The 14,214-nt window shown below is 32.5% G+C and overlaps 1 protein-coding gene across 1 annotated transcript; it reads right to left on the bottom strand.

Moving 5' to 3' along the window:
• Positions 1 to 1,050: 1,050 nt before the first annotated feature.
• On the bottom strand, positions 1,051 to 13,184 carry hop (tyrosine-protein kinase hopscotch). The gene is made up of 19 exons (XM_074143671.1): positions 12,714 to 13,184; positions 11,910 to 12,098; positions 10,844 to 11,039; positions 9,357 to 9,610; positions 9,146 to 9,265; positions 8,009 to 8,166; positions 7,729 to 7,872; positions 7,513 to 7,640; positions 6,600 to 6,812; positions 6,377 to 6,501; positions 5,295 to 5,439; positions 5,064 to 5,211; positions 4,326 to 4,460; positions 4,175 to 4,233; positions 3,662 to 3,817; positions 2,882 to 3,022; positions 2,628 to 2,798; positions 2,162 to 2,328; positions 1,051 to 1,495 (listed from the first exon to the last, which is right to left on the bottom strand). Exons 1-19 carry the CDS (start codon positions 13,049 to 13,051, stop codon positions 1,189 to 1,191), a joined length of 3,294 nt encoding a protein of 1,097 aa, XP_073999772.1. The 5' UTR covers positions 13,052 to 13,184; the 3' UTR covers positions 1,051 to 1,188.
• Positions 13,185 to 14,214: the final 1,030 nt, after the last annotated feature.

The raw sequence follows: 14,214 nt of genomic DNA on the forward strand, positions 1-14,214 counted from the left end.
TATTGCGGTAATAGTCACTTTCTAAGGCAAGGGCAATATCTGAAATAAGTACAGTGTTCCTTTTAAGAAGAAACACTATTCTAAACATAAGAGTATACATACAGTAACTTTGCAATTTAAATTTAGGCAGAAATGCCATTTACATGCAGCAGATGGATGCTTTTTTTTTAACAACACCCGATATTCACATTAAATTAAGAAACAAAATTTAGTGAACAACATTGGCACTATATTGGTAACAGCAGCAATTATACTTAAGGTTCTTGCTTCCTTTTTATTATATAAGAATTTAAAGGGGGAGAATACACTTTGCCAAATGTCATTGTTAAATACATTGTGTATTTTTTTCTCTCCTTTCTTTCGACCGATTTTAAATTTTTTTAACCCACTTATTTTCTTTAGACGTCTAAAGAAAGGTACATAAGATTGATTCTAATTTTTGTAATAATATTCCCTTGTAGCCCACTAAAGAATAAAAATGAATTCTTTTCAAGCTTTGAAGCTTTAGTAGCAAACTAGAATCATGTTCTAGAATCGTTCTTAAGATCAAAAATATTAAAATAGATTCAGTCAATATGGGGAAAATGATATCTAGTATAGGAAAACATGATTTTGCAGGTTAGCGTTTAAAGTTTTGTTTACGATGGAAGCCCGTGCCAAAGACTGCCACCTTTTCTAAAGAGGAGGTATCAAAACAGATTATTTTCTTAGGCAATGACATACAAATTAAGTAGGGGTCTGGTATTTTTTTTTTTTTTTTACACGAATTTAAAAACAAAAAATTGATAATTTAAAGATAAAAAAGTCAACTCTTAGTAACTTTAACATGCAAATCATAAAATAACTACACAGCAAATGGATTAAAATGGTTTCTAAACACTTTCATACGTGATTTTTTTTTGTCTTCTTTTTAAATTCATAAAAAAAAATCTATTTATTTATTATTAGTTAGTGTATCCTCACCCATTATAGTAATAATTAACAAATATCACTTTAAACCAAATAAGCCTAGAAAGGTGGAGCAAAGGCTTCAGCTAAAAAGTTTTTTTTTTTAATTTAAGCGTTACTTTAACAAAGTTTTAAATTAACAGATATTATAATTGTTTGTTAAATTATATAAAATACAGTATAACAAATATCAAAATAATGTAAAACCCTCTCATTACAACAAAAGTACTTAAAAATTAATCAGTCGATTAACGAAGGAGACAATGTTTTGATAACTTCAATAATCTGTGCAAATGTTAGTCTCTCTTTGTCAGTTGTACTCCAACATTTGGTCATCAATTCGCTGTAAACGTAGTCTGGACACTGGGCAGGCCTTGGCAGGCGAATCCCACTTTCTAACAGTTCTAGCAACTGTGTAGAATCACCAGACGTTGAACTAATTATTGGATCGTCTCCGTAGGAGAACATTTCAAACAAAAGTACTCCGTATGACCAGACATCCGATCTAGCAGAAAATTTACCATCTCGAAGAGATTCTGGTGCATACCTATAAAATCATGAAAAATGTTTAAAAAACAAAATTCTGGTTTGAATCCTAACATGAGTTTCTCTTACTGCAATTTTAATAGTTTTGCCAAATTCGCTATCACTTGGATTTATAACCTTCAATAATTAGTAACGATTTAATGGTGAAGAAAATAAACGAAATGAAAGGTACTGGTTGCCTAAAATCTGTTATACGAAACTAAGAAACTTTCTCCTGAAAATAAGCTAAATCACGCATTGAAGAATGATAAGTACTGCGATTCAAATTAGTATACATTCCATGGCGCAGTATTTCTTATTAATAACGGAAGAAAAATTTATTTAATGTCCTAAATGAGAAAATATGTCAGCAATCCACCTCCATCCACGATAACTGATCGGTATTTGGAAGAAATGCCCGTCTGAAAAAGTAAGCATTTCATTTTTTTCTGCAATTTTTCACACACTAATGCTACTCACTTTCTAAGAACCACTTTTTCTCATTCAAGGATCTGAAAACGAGTATTTCGGGTGAAAAAGTCAATTTCAAAAATTAAACACGTTACAGTACTTTTTCCTAGTTGCAGTAAAGAGAAAGTAAAAAATGAGTAAATTATGCAAGAAACCAAGAGTCTTTTACTGTTGCCGAGATAATGATATACAAATATTAATCCAGTAAAATACATACCATCTGATGGGAAGCTCCCGATGTGTTTTAATGATATAATAACTGGCTTCAGTCACTTGAGCAAGACCAAAATCTGATATTTTGACTAAAAATTCATTTGCAACCAGGACATTTCTCGCTGCAAGGTCTCTATGGACGATATTTTTCTCACCAAGGTAAGCCATTCCCTGCAGAGATTATTATGTTCAGAATTAAACAAAACAAACCAACGGTAGATAAAGCAACACTTTATACGAGTTTTTTCTAAGAATAATTTATTCAGAATCTTTGAATAGATATTGTAGATGCTATGTTGTTCAACATTTCCTTTTGGTTAAGAGAGACCTTAAATGAGAAGTTTATTATGCACTAAATTTCTTGTTATATGAATTCGGTGATTGTTAGTTTTTATGATGAAATGTTTGCACTGTCTGTTGCTCAAAAATTATTTAATTATCAGGAAGTATATGAATTTTCTTGTATTTACATTCGCAATATCAGCAGCATATTTGAGGAGATGATTGTTAGGCGTAAGCCAATCCTTATATGAACAAAGGTAACATTTAAGCGAACCATATTCCACGTACTCCATAATAAGTAGAACTTCAGGCTCTTGTATTACAGTTTTCATTTCTACAATGTTCGGGTGTTTAAGTTTCTAGAATAAAAATCAACAATTAAATTCACCAATAAGAAGAAGATTTCTAAAACTGAAATTCCATAGTCGAAATAGGGTTTTACCTTCATAATTTCTATTTCTCTTTCAAAATCTTTCATACAGGATGGGCGATTAGTTTTCAGTTTTTTAACGGCAACTACCTGTGCTTCTGCTGTACTATTTTTATCTTCTAAATATCCTTTGTAGACTTCACCATAAAATCCCTATAAAAACAAACAAAAAATCTGGTTTAAACACCTAAACGTCAAGCATTCACGTACAATTGCGATCTGCCTGTTAAATAAATCCGTTCATTAAAAATTCGTTTAGTGAGGTATTTATTGTTAGTAATTCGCGAAGGAAAGTTTTCTATCCATTTCTTTAGGAACTAGGGGATCTTACGAATACTCCAGACTAACATCCTAAACAACCTTATTCCTGAGAGTCCCAAAACTCCCTCAATGCCTGCAGATCTTACAGATGTATCACAGATGTCTCTTGATATGTTCCTGGATTTATAGATCAGCAAACTACAGCTCACACCATTGCACCGTCATATTAAAAGTATCCAACAAATTGAAATTTTCTCCTAGGATTTGGATTTCCTCTAGGATTCGCAGGTTGAATAATATTTCTTCCAATATTATTGAGATCTATCTCAGCAAAGTGGAAGAGCGGAACAGGAAATGTGGAAAGAACTAAGTCAAACCGTACACCCATCTCAAGCCGAGGACTTTCTGTTGTGTCTAAAGATTTCTTATTAGAATTTTTTGGAACAAGTACTAATGGACGAACACCAAAGGTCTAACAGACAAAGAAATTTATTGGCAATATAATATAACGATACAGTAAAATAAAATTACCTGACCAATGAGACCTTGAAGAACCACGTTCAAGTTATCTGTACATTCAAATATACTCTGCACTGAGATGCTTTCTAAAGAAGTGTCCTCCGTGTAGTGAAAGTTCAACAGAGAAGACATTTCTGGTGAAGTCGACAGACTACTATTTCCTAGGTCCTAAAAAATAATATTATATATTTATATTATTTTGAATGCATGAGACAAGCACTGAGCAGATTGTAAGCAACGATGCAGACATATTTTGTAATATTGATTAAATTAATAATCTCATCATTCTTCATTTTCTTGTGTAACGAATACCTTTTTAATAAAAAGCTTTTGTTAGTTTGAGTTTGTTTGTATAGTTCTTCTAGGTTCCCACCCTAATTACAGAATTAATTTTAATAAGTAATAATTTGAAACTAAAATTTTTCGAATTGTTAAATGTCATTTTGAATTTAAGATAATTTATTTCTATTCTACAATTGACAAGACATAAAGATAAATAAGCGATAAGTAAATAGCTCAACTCACCTTGCAAGAATCTTCAATATCATCTGGATCGTGATGAGTGTTTTCATCCACATAAGAAGCTGCAAAACAACATCAAATTAAAATTAGTAATAGGCTTAACATTGTATTGAGAAAAATATATTTTATCTAATACAATTAAAAAATAACTAACACGCAGTTAACTGAGAAGATCCAGAATATGATGCAGAAGAATTATCTATACCACTAATCTGTAAATTGACCTTTTCTTGATTTACGTGGACTGGTCTTGCAGCAGCGTACGGATGAATACGACGTGAATTGAATACTACAACAAAAGAAGGTTTAAGATGAAAATGGAATAATGCTTTTGAAATTAATTATATTCATATCGAAGAAAGGGATTTTTTATTTTTAAATAAAAAACGAAAATGATCCAATATTCGTATTTCCCATACAAAATAATGATTCAACAACAAAGTAATCATACATTATTAAAAATATTTCGACACTTGCAAAATCCTAAATAACCTAGATTAACCTAGACGTCATTATGGACGATTACTTCTTCTAACTTCGAACTTCTTGCATAATTGTTAAGTTTGGAGCACAAATATATTACAACGTTACAGTATTTCGCAAAGGTACTATGTATAAGATGTGATAAAACAAGTTGAAATGCAACATAATATTAAAAGCCAAGACTTTGCTATCCACGAGATTTCCGAATCTCCGCTAAGAATGCAGAAAAAAGAATTGGTAGAGAGAGCTCAGACAGCAAAAATTCTAGAACCAAAATAAGCGATTGAAGACACCCAGCCCCAACAGTAAATTTTTAATGGCCAAGATCCTCCTGCCAGAAATTCCATTTTTTCCAGCGTAATTAGTTATGTCTTAAAATAAAACTATAAAAATAAGATGTTCCTTAAACCTTGATAAAGAAGTTGATTGATATCTCTCATTGCTGCTTGCGGCTTCTTACGCTGGTCAGGATCTTGATGCCAACATTCAACCATCAAATTGTACACCTCATTTCCACAATGACGAGGTTTTCCTAAACGCCTACCAGTCAAATAAAACTGTAACATAAAAAAATCCAACTTGAACATAAACTGCAATTAAAAATATAGTAATAACGCTCATCATCAATTTCTTGACTTACATTTTTAACGTCAAAATCAACAGATGGTTGCTGACCATACGAAAACAATTGCCACATTGTAGTGCCAAGTGCCCAAACATCTGCTGAACTAAAGTTTGCCACGTTTTCAAGATTAGAATAATGTTCTGGGGGGATCCAATGATGGCTGAAACATTAATAACTAGTGAAATATTAATCATTAAACCCCAATATTAATAATAGTGAATGACAAATCCGTTCATCACCTCATGGTGAAAGACTAACATCAACGAGGTAGCGTCTCCTTAAACAGAATAAGGGAATGTGCCACCGGCCGAACGTCAGCTCTGGGTGAATGAGTGCCACCATCAAGAACGCGTCTGCTTATAGTTGGCCCACCCCAGCATCTGTCCCCTTGTCAGGGGCAGCTGGTTTTTTTGTTTAGCTAATCGTAGGTATAAACGTTAGGAATTACTTTACGATGTTAAATAGGATTTTGACACCATGGGACAAGCAAAAAAGAAACGTAACTTATACTGATGAGAATTTTGTAACCCGGAGTTCCCTTGCTAAAACAAAACTTGCTTGCGGTTGACGAAAGCTGAATAACACAATATGACTTTCAAATTAATTGTTGCTAAAAAAAAGAGTAGGAATTATCGAGAAAACAATCTGGAACGAATTCGTGATGCATCACTCCTTCCTAGTTCCAGAAAAAGACTGAAATTTTCTCAAATTATTAACTTGGTCCACTTGGCAATGCCAATTAACCGCGATCCCACCTCTGACCAACTGTTTCAGAAATTCTCCAGTAAAGGCTTTCTTACATGTCACCTAGATATAAGTACATGAGATAACATATTTCCTCGGCAGAAATGAAATGTATTTTTTAGTAACTAAGTAAAATTACCAACATTTTGTACGATGCTTTCATGAAATCATAAAACAACTCAAGATTGAACTGATGATTTGACGATACGTAATGTGAAGGGAAACTCGCGACAGATTCTATGATTACATTTATGTCATTAGGTTTAAGAGTCTATGGATCTTTGAAGTTAAAAAAATGATCATTTTTTTATGCTCCAGTATATTGACAAAAATTACGTACAAGACTGACTTACTCATGCTCAGTGTAACTAATGTGTATTCCTGGATCGGCCAGACGTACAGAGAATTTACTTTCTGTGTGTGATGCCACCAAAATCTTATGCGCTCTTATATAGCCATGCACAATACCTTCACCTTCCTAAAATGCAAACAAAAGCTTTTTATACTGGAAGCACTATCTTTCGTAACCAGATTTAAGTAAACTTAGTGAATAAAAATAAATATATATGCACCTACCAGATGCCAAACAGCATTTGCAATGTTTGTAGCCGCTTCTACTAGGTCAACCTCTTGTAAAGTCTTTTTATTCCTTTGAAGATATGAATCTAACGGGCCTATTGGAAAAAACTCCGTTACGATTGCTGCAAATGGAGACAAAGTTACGCCCAGTAGCCGAACGATTGCTCCAGATCTCACATCTGCCCATTTACCCGCAACGTTAAGAAATTCCTGTTTAAATGATCAATGGATTATCATTTATTTTCATCAATAGATTATCGTCGATTGATTATCACGGATAGCATCAATGAAAATTTGAAAAACAATAAATGGTGAAAAAACTCACACGATTTTCGAAGTTCTACAGTAAATAACATCATTTTCGCCCAGAACCCCTCGAAAACTAATTATTTACATAAAAGTAAAGAAGCCCACGTTTATTTCGTAAATATGCTATTTTAAAAAAAAACCTTAGAAAGTAACATTTCTGCTAAACCAATAATAATAAAAAAAATTACACATCGAAGTGGTTCTAGAATTACTAACTTTTATTGTCAACCTTAATTTTAACTCTTACTGATTTGACACTGGGTTTGTTTTGGACCGATCATTTAACTTGCCTTAGCAAGTAAAACTAAGCAGCCCTCCAAAATGCCACGTCAGAAAAACGTATGTATGGTCCTGTCAGCTTCATAACATTATGCCAAATTTAAAGCACTGAAAAAATATCAGAATACCAGAGAGGCAACTAACTTACTCTTCGTTATTTGCATTGAGTTGTTAAAACCAATAACATCAGAAAAACTTTGTTACTTTTTCCATATTGACATTATTTCAGAAAAAAAGTCCCTCAGATATTTTTTCATTTAAAACAACTTTTTAAATGATTCAAAACTTGTGATGAAATTAGATACTTAAAAAGAAAACTTACTTTCAAATATTTCTCTCTATAAGCTGGTTTAAGAAATTTTAATGCAACATCCATTTTAGCATGTTCGGAAATTCGCCAAACAAATTTATGTACCTGAGTGCACCCATACCTCCCATCATACAGTTTTCCTGATGAAAATTTTAAAGATTATCTCATGGACATCGAGAACGAAAATGTTTTACACGTTTCCAGAATGTATTGTAATTACACTATTACCAGAATATTTCTGTAGTCGATTAATGTGAATCACTTGAGATGGTCCACTCGTGCCATCTGAATTATAGTATTCATAATTTTTAACCATATCTTTGGCTCTTGAATTTTTAAATTGTATCCGACATAGTAAGAGATTAGTTTCATCTACAATAAAAGGAATTAATTATTAATGGAAAAGAATAAAAGTATTTTAGAAAATAAAATTTAATGACCCGGTCCTCCAAAACAGAAATTTATTTAATTCACAGAATTAAAAGATCATGTCAATAACATACTTTACCATATTCAGAAGGTGGTATGCACTCCAAAAGTGGTACAGAACTATTTACTGAACGATGCTTCAAAATAAGCTCTTGTAATGACTCATATGTCCGACTATCGGCACTAAACCAGAAATGCCCTTCTCCTCTGTGTTCAACTTTATATGTGATTATTTTTCTAAAAAAAAAGTTAATTCATTAAATTTTAATTATAATTTTAAATAAATTAAAACTAAATAGTTGCACTCTATGTGTTAAACACCTCTGCAGACCCAATGTGTACAATGTGGAATGTCTCAGGCTATTAGAAGAACGGCAATTTAGGAAAGGAAAACCAGAAGTGAAACTGACATGCCCAGAAGTATGAAAACAAGGAAGAGAAAATAGCACTAACAGGATCTGGCTATGAGAAATGGCCATATAGCAAATTTAATAAAAGAAAATACGTAGAATTACCATAGCAAAAAAAAAAAAAAGATAGTAAATAAGCATGAATTGTGTTTCAAGATTAGCAATCATCAATTTTCCCTTTTATAACTCAAGAAAAATTAAAAACATTGTTTTTTCAACAGCTTTGAGATTAAATAATTGTTGGTAAACATGGACACACCATAAGGCAACAAGATGTAAAAACACTGGAAAAAAAGAATCTTCTAAGTAATGAAATCAACAACTTTTATTTGGTTCTGATCAAGGAACGCTCACAAAATCAAGATAAACTATCGAATGTATTTCCCCAACAAAAACATAATATGGCAATGAGGGAGTAAAAAGATGGTCTAAGGAAACTAACATTTTCTTATTAGATATGTTAGTAATCCCTATAAACTAGGAAAATCATTGGTGTCTGTCTAGTGATGGTAGATTTTAGTCGGGAATTAATGAGTTATTATGACAGCCCAGAAGGCACTAATAGTTAGCTGGTTACTTTTATTTGAATTTTGTCAAGACAAATATCACTTTTGATGGAATTCTGGTTGTGCTGGCACGCTATGCTTCTTTCTTAAGTACAGTATTATTATGTTTAGTGAACGCGTAAAACATCAGCCAACTAGCATCTAGTAAAATATCGAAGTTTAAAGAAAATATTAATGATAAAACTTTTGAAAAACACAATAGAAATGGCGTTAGTGTTTTACACATTTTATTTACATTACCTGACCTCATTGCAGGCGTCTAGGTAATAAACGTTGTAAGAAATTTCGCACTCCCTTAGAATAAAACAACCTGGTTTGTTATCCCTTTTCTGTACTAATTTCGCATAAGAGAATTTTCCTCTGACATGAAAACACAATACAATAAATTAAAACTATGGATTAGGCATTAATAATAAAATAAATGTATATAAAGCAACAGAAATAAGTATACCCGACTGGGCCATGACACTTGAGTAGATGTAGAGTGTGTAATGATGGTGTTAAAAAATCACGACAGAGATTGAAAGTCCATTTAACCGATAACCGATAGTAACCGTCGACCAAAGTCACGAAAGATACCATTGAATTATTGGAAGCAAAGGTAATATACAGAGGAATGCCTGTACGACGCGATATTTCCGCTGTTCCTTCATCTTTGTGCAGTGATATACAACACAAGTCTTCAAATGAGCACAAGTGATGCCACTAATAAAGAAAAAAAAAGAAGCATAAAATCAGTTGTAATAAAATTGCTGAGTAAAAAAAGCTAAACATGGTTAAATAAATGTAAATATTGATATATAATTCCGCCAAAGCTAAGTAATATCGTATATTTTATCCACCAAAACATGCTTGCGGTTTTTAACTCTGGCCAGTTTCGTATTTCGACCATCTTCAAAGAAATTTTCAATCGGATTCGCAGGTAGAGAATTTAACTTCTCTACAAACTTACCAACCAAGTTCTGTTATTCACTATGAGTTTATTCTGACGGTAACTGTAACTTTTATTAAGAGCGACTTACTGAACAACTTTTTTGCATTTGTTTTAGTATATTGCTACTTTCTCGCATACGATTTTAATGATTTTATTGGGATTAGTACAACCATTAAGTAAATCAGATGACTGAAAAAAGTTGATCTCACAATCTTCTTTATTCACATTCTGCGCTTTTCACCATAAAAAAAAAACAGCTACGGGTTCCATTGATCTTATTCCAATTGCGTAAATGAACCATTTTTTTCCCCCATTGGTTTTTACCATACAGCCATCAACACTTATGGGGTTTTCCAGAAACTCGGGTACTCATGCTCCTCTCAAAAATGACCTCACAATCAGAAACACTAAGCTGAAAAGAGAAAGTATTTACCGTTTTCGGGTAAATTTTCCAATTTGATATTTCTCAATGCTTTTTTCAAGTACCCGATTTAAAAAAAAAAAAATTTAAATATGATGAAGATGTTCAGATCAGTTGTTGCCCGACAATAAGCTTAACTGCTTTATTTTAAACAATCAAACTGAAAGTTGGATAATGGATGAGGTGAAAGTTTAAATTTTCATTACAACTTCAGCACTGAGAAGAAAGAGCGCTCTGGCGGTTGTTCTTTGATAATCGTAAGTCCAACCGTAATACAACTCTAAACCCACATTTATTGTAGCGAGCACAAATTGAACTTTTAAACATTCGCCAATCAGTATTGTACGAAAAAAACTATATGTCGTGCTACACACCAAATGTTTTACTTAATCTCCTGCTCGAAAGAGGCATTTATGTATGCATGTGCCTTCACAAATTTAGTGAACCACGTTAAAGCACCGTACAGAGTTATAAAATACAAGCATGGTACGGTAGATTTTATTTTTATAAAGTTAAAATAAATAAATAAAAAATAAGAAGTTCAACATTAATTAGTAATCAATAAAGATCTACTTATACTTACTTCTTTTTTTCCTCTGTATATGTACTGAATGCCGGGAAATTCCCGGTGAAATGGGTTAACACAAATTAGCACAGTCTTTAAAGCGGTAGCTTCTGCTATTTGGGCATCAAATTCCTCAGACATGTAATTTGGAGCCATTTCCTCAAACTGTTCAAGATAACTCTGTTTCACGTTCAGCTCACGATGAATGCCCAGCCTTATTAAATGTATAAACAAAAAAAACAAAACAAAAAAGCACGAATTTACAATCACCTTTACAAATACTTTTTTTCGTTTCTTCTAATTTTTAAGCGTTTTACAAGAATAATTTGGTTACCTATTTCTATTAGCAAGTTTCATAAACCGTGTTTCCAAGAAGTGTTTAGTAGTTTGTTGACTTGATTTTGCTGGAGGAGGAGATAAATTGAATACCCCCTTATCAAATCTTAAAGTTATTATCAGTTTGTGGTAATATAACAGGGTGTTCAGCATAAGACTACCGTTACTTCGGGAGGTGATTCTGGGCATCGAGCTTATTGAAATTGCTGTAGCTTTAATAGTTTGAGAAATATAGACAACTGTTTGCTAAAAAGTAGTAGTACTTGAAAAAACATAAAATTAAAAATATTTATAAAACGGAGCCGAATCGAGCAATAGTTTATATGGATTTTTTTGTTGCAAATGATGGCCAGAATCGCCTCCCAAAGTAACAGTAGTCTTATGCTGAACACCCTGTATATAATACATTACTATTATACATATATATATATATACTATATAACGCGAAAATTCGAAAGCAACGTAGAAATACAGCTAATTATTCTTTATCTGATTACAAATGTAGGTGATCACAAATTTTCTATAATGTAAAAAATTAATTAACCTACGAAGAAGTCACTTATAAAATGTATTTTACTGAAAGCTGTTTAAATAGACAACATATTTTAGCATGAGAGTACCTTATTCCACTTAATTAATTTTTATGTTAGCATTTAAAAATATTCTTTAATTGCCATTATTTTATTCATTTGTAACTTACTTTTTGTTTGTTTCATTTTCATAGTGTCAATAGTTTAATTTATATTACCTTTCAATTTTTTGAAGAGAATCATTTATTGGTTTCTTAACAAAAAATTTATGATGTTTTAAAACTTCTTTTGGAATAAATTTCTTGTAGTCGTTAACCATATTCTCCTTAGTTTTGCCTGTTTGCAGCATAGCTCTGTACATATCTGTCACTCCCAAACCCATCAGCTCATCTTTGTGTTTTTCGTAACTAGAAACAATTTGAACTGATTCTTACTGCCTAAAGATTAGGAAATGGCAGCAATAAAACGAACACACAGAAAAACGAGTTTAATCAGTCATCCTTAGAAAACAAGGAGTATTCTAGCTACAAAGTCACCACATATTCCTGTTAAACATGACTCTATTTTTTCAATGCACAGCGAGAATCAGCAATTTGAGTTCAGCAAGTACGTGGTGTTCATAAGTTAGATAGGGGTCTCATATTTCGTGTTGTCAGCACCAGGATTAAATTCAAAAATTAATGTCTGATCATTTAATTCTAAACTTTATTCAAATTATTTTGAAAAGGCAAAAAAGGTGGTGGTGGGTTACATTTTTGTGGGTGCCCTATAAGGCTAGTTGACTCCAGGGAGTCAACCTTGCCGCCAGCTTCCATTTTTCTCCTTCCAACCTAAGTAAGTTATTTTATTATTGGGGGTACAATCAGGGTTTTACTTTCTGAGGGTACAATTAAAGTCCGCAGTGTAGAACATCCCGTCAAAATAGAAGAAAAATCAGTGGCAATTGGCAATTTTTTCTCAAAAAATAATAACGATTGGTTATTACAAATCTTAAAACAAAAACCATAAGGTTATATAAATACCTGATATCACCAATGCGGCTTTTAAGAATATCGTCTCGCACTTGGAAAAAGTAATAGTCGAAAGCTTTTACATCTTTTTCCAACAGAATGCTTAAATTTGGAACTCGATATCTGATTCTGAATTCAAAATTAGTGTATGAAAAATGCCACAAATGTGAGTTCAGGGCACACCAATGTTGATTGTCGAATCGAAAAGCAAATAAGTGGCGTAATACTGGTTTGATTTCGTACCTCTGGCAAATAATGATTACAACTTCTTCGACAGTAGTTCCTTCCAGTATCGGTATCCTGAACGACTTACCATCTACAGCTGCCACATTTATAATCTTTTCACCCATTTTTGTCTTAACTTGGGGAAAGGACTTAATAGAACTATTTAAAAAACTAAAATCTGTAAAGACTAGATTAACGACTAGTTAAACAATAGAAGGCAGTTACCATAAACATAACAGAAAGAGTTCTTTTTCACTACAAACATTGTATACAAAGATTTTAATTCAAATACACAAGTAGGTAAGGTACTTCTAAGGTTGTAAAGTTGTAATAGCGTAGGAGGTTTCAGTGTGGTCGAAAATTGAATAACAGATATCGATTGTAGCGATGAATATTTCGAGCGAATGTTAAGATTGTTCTGATTTCAAGCTCTGGACGGGGCGTGTAACAAAAATGGTGAAATCATTTGTCATCCCTAGACCATAAACATTGTATACAAAGATTTTAATTCAAATACACAAGTAGGTAAGGTACTTCTAAGGTTGTAAAGTTGTAATAGCGTAGGAGGTTTCAGTGTGGTCGAAAATTGAATAACAGATATCGATTGTAGCGATGAATATTTCGAGCGAATGTTAAGATTGTTCTGATTTCAAGCTCTGGACGGGGCGTGTAACAAAAATGGTGAAATCATTTGTCATCCCTAGACCATAACCAGCTGTAGTGGACAACGAAATCTTATACAGAGCTTACAGGCGAAAAAAATAGAATAAAAAACAACATTTATACTTCTAAGGAATTGAATAGTTATTTTTAATAAAAGTTCTTAAAAAAAGATTAATTGGAAATTTTGAAGCATATGTATTTAAATAAAGTAATTGTAGTTGTCAAACAGAACTATTATACGTATGTTTAACAGGTCTCTCAACTGCTTCGGAGCTTGTTGTATCCTTCCGAAAGAGCTTGTTGTATCAGACCGCAGAAATAGCGTTCGACATTATGGGCGGGGGTAGGTGCAGGTTCTCCAGCAAGGCTTATTAAAAATGATCAGAATCCTTCAAGACATAATAGATGACAATGTCTATTAATTCTTTACTGCTACTTTTTCTTCTTCCTTACTTACAAAGGTACATCTCAGATTCTGGTCCTTCAAATGGTAAAAAATGTAGAATGAAGCTAAATTTCCTTGTAACTTGCCCTCTGATTAGTACATGTGCGAAGGATGTAAACTTCGAGTCAGAAAACAGAAACCTCAATAGTAAGTAGTAAATTATTGCTATAGAAAACTGTT

This window comes from Rhodnius prolixus, unplaced genomic scaffold, assembly GCF_049639745.1.
Source record: "Rhodnius prolixus isolate KJV_2025 unplaced genomic scaffold, Rpr scaffold_12, whole genome shotgun sequence".
In the NCBI taxonomy this organism is placed as follows: Eukaryota; Metazoa; Arthropoda; class Insecta; order Hemiptera; family Reduviidae; genus Rhodnius; species Rhodnius prolixus.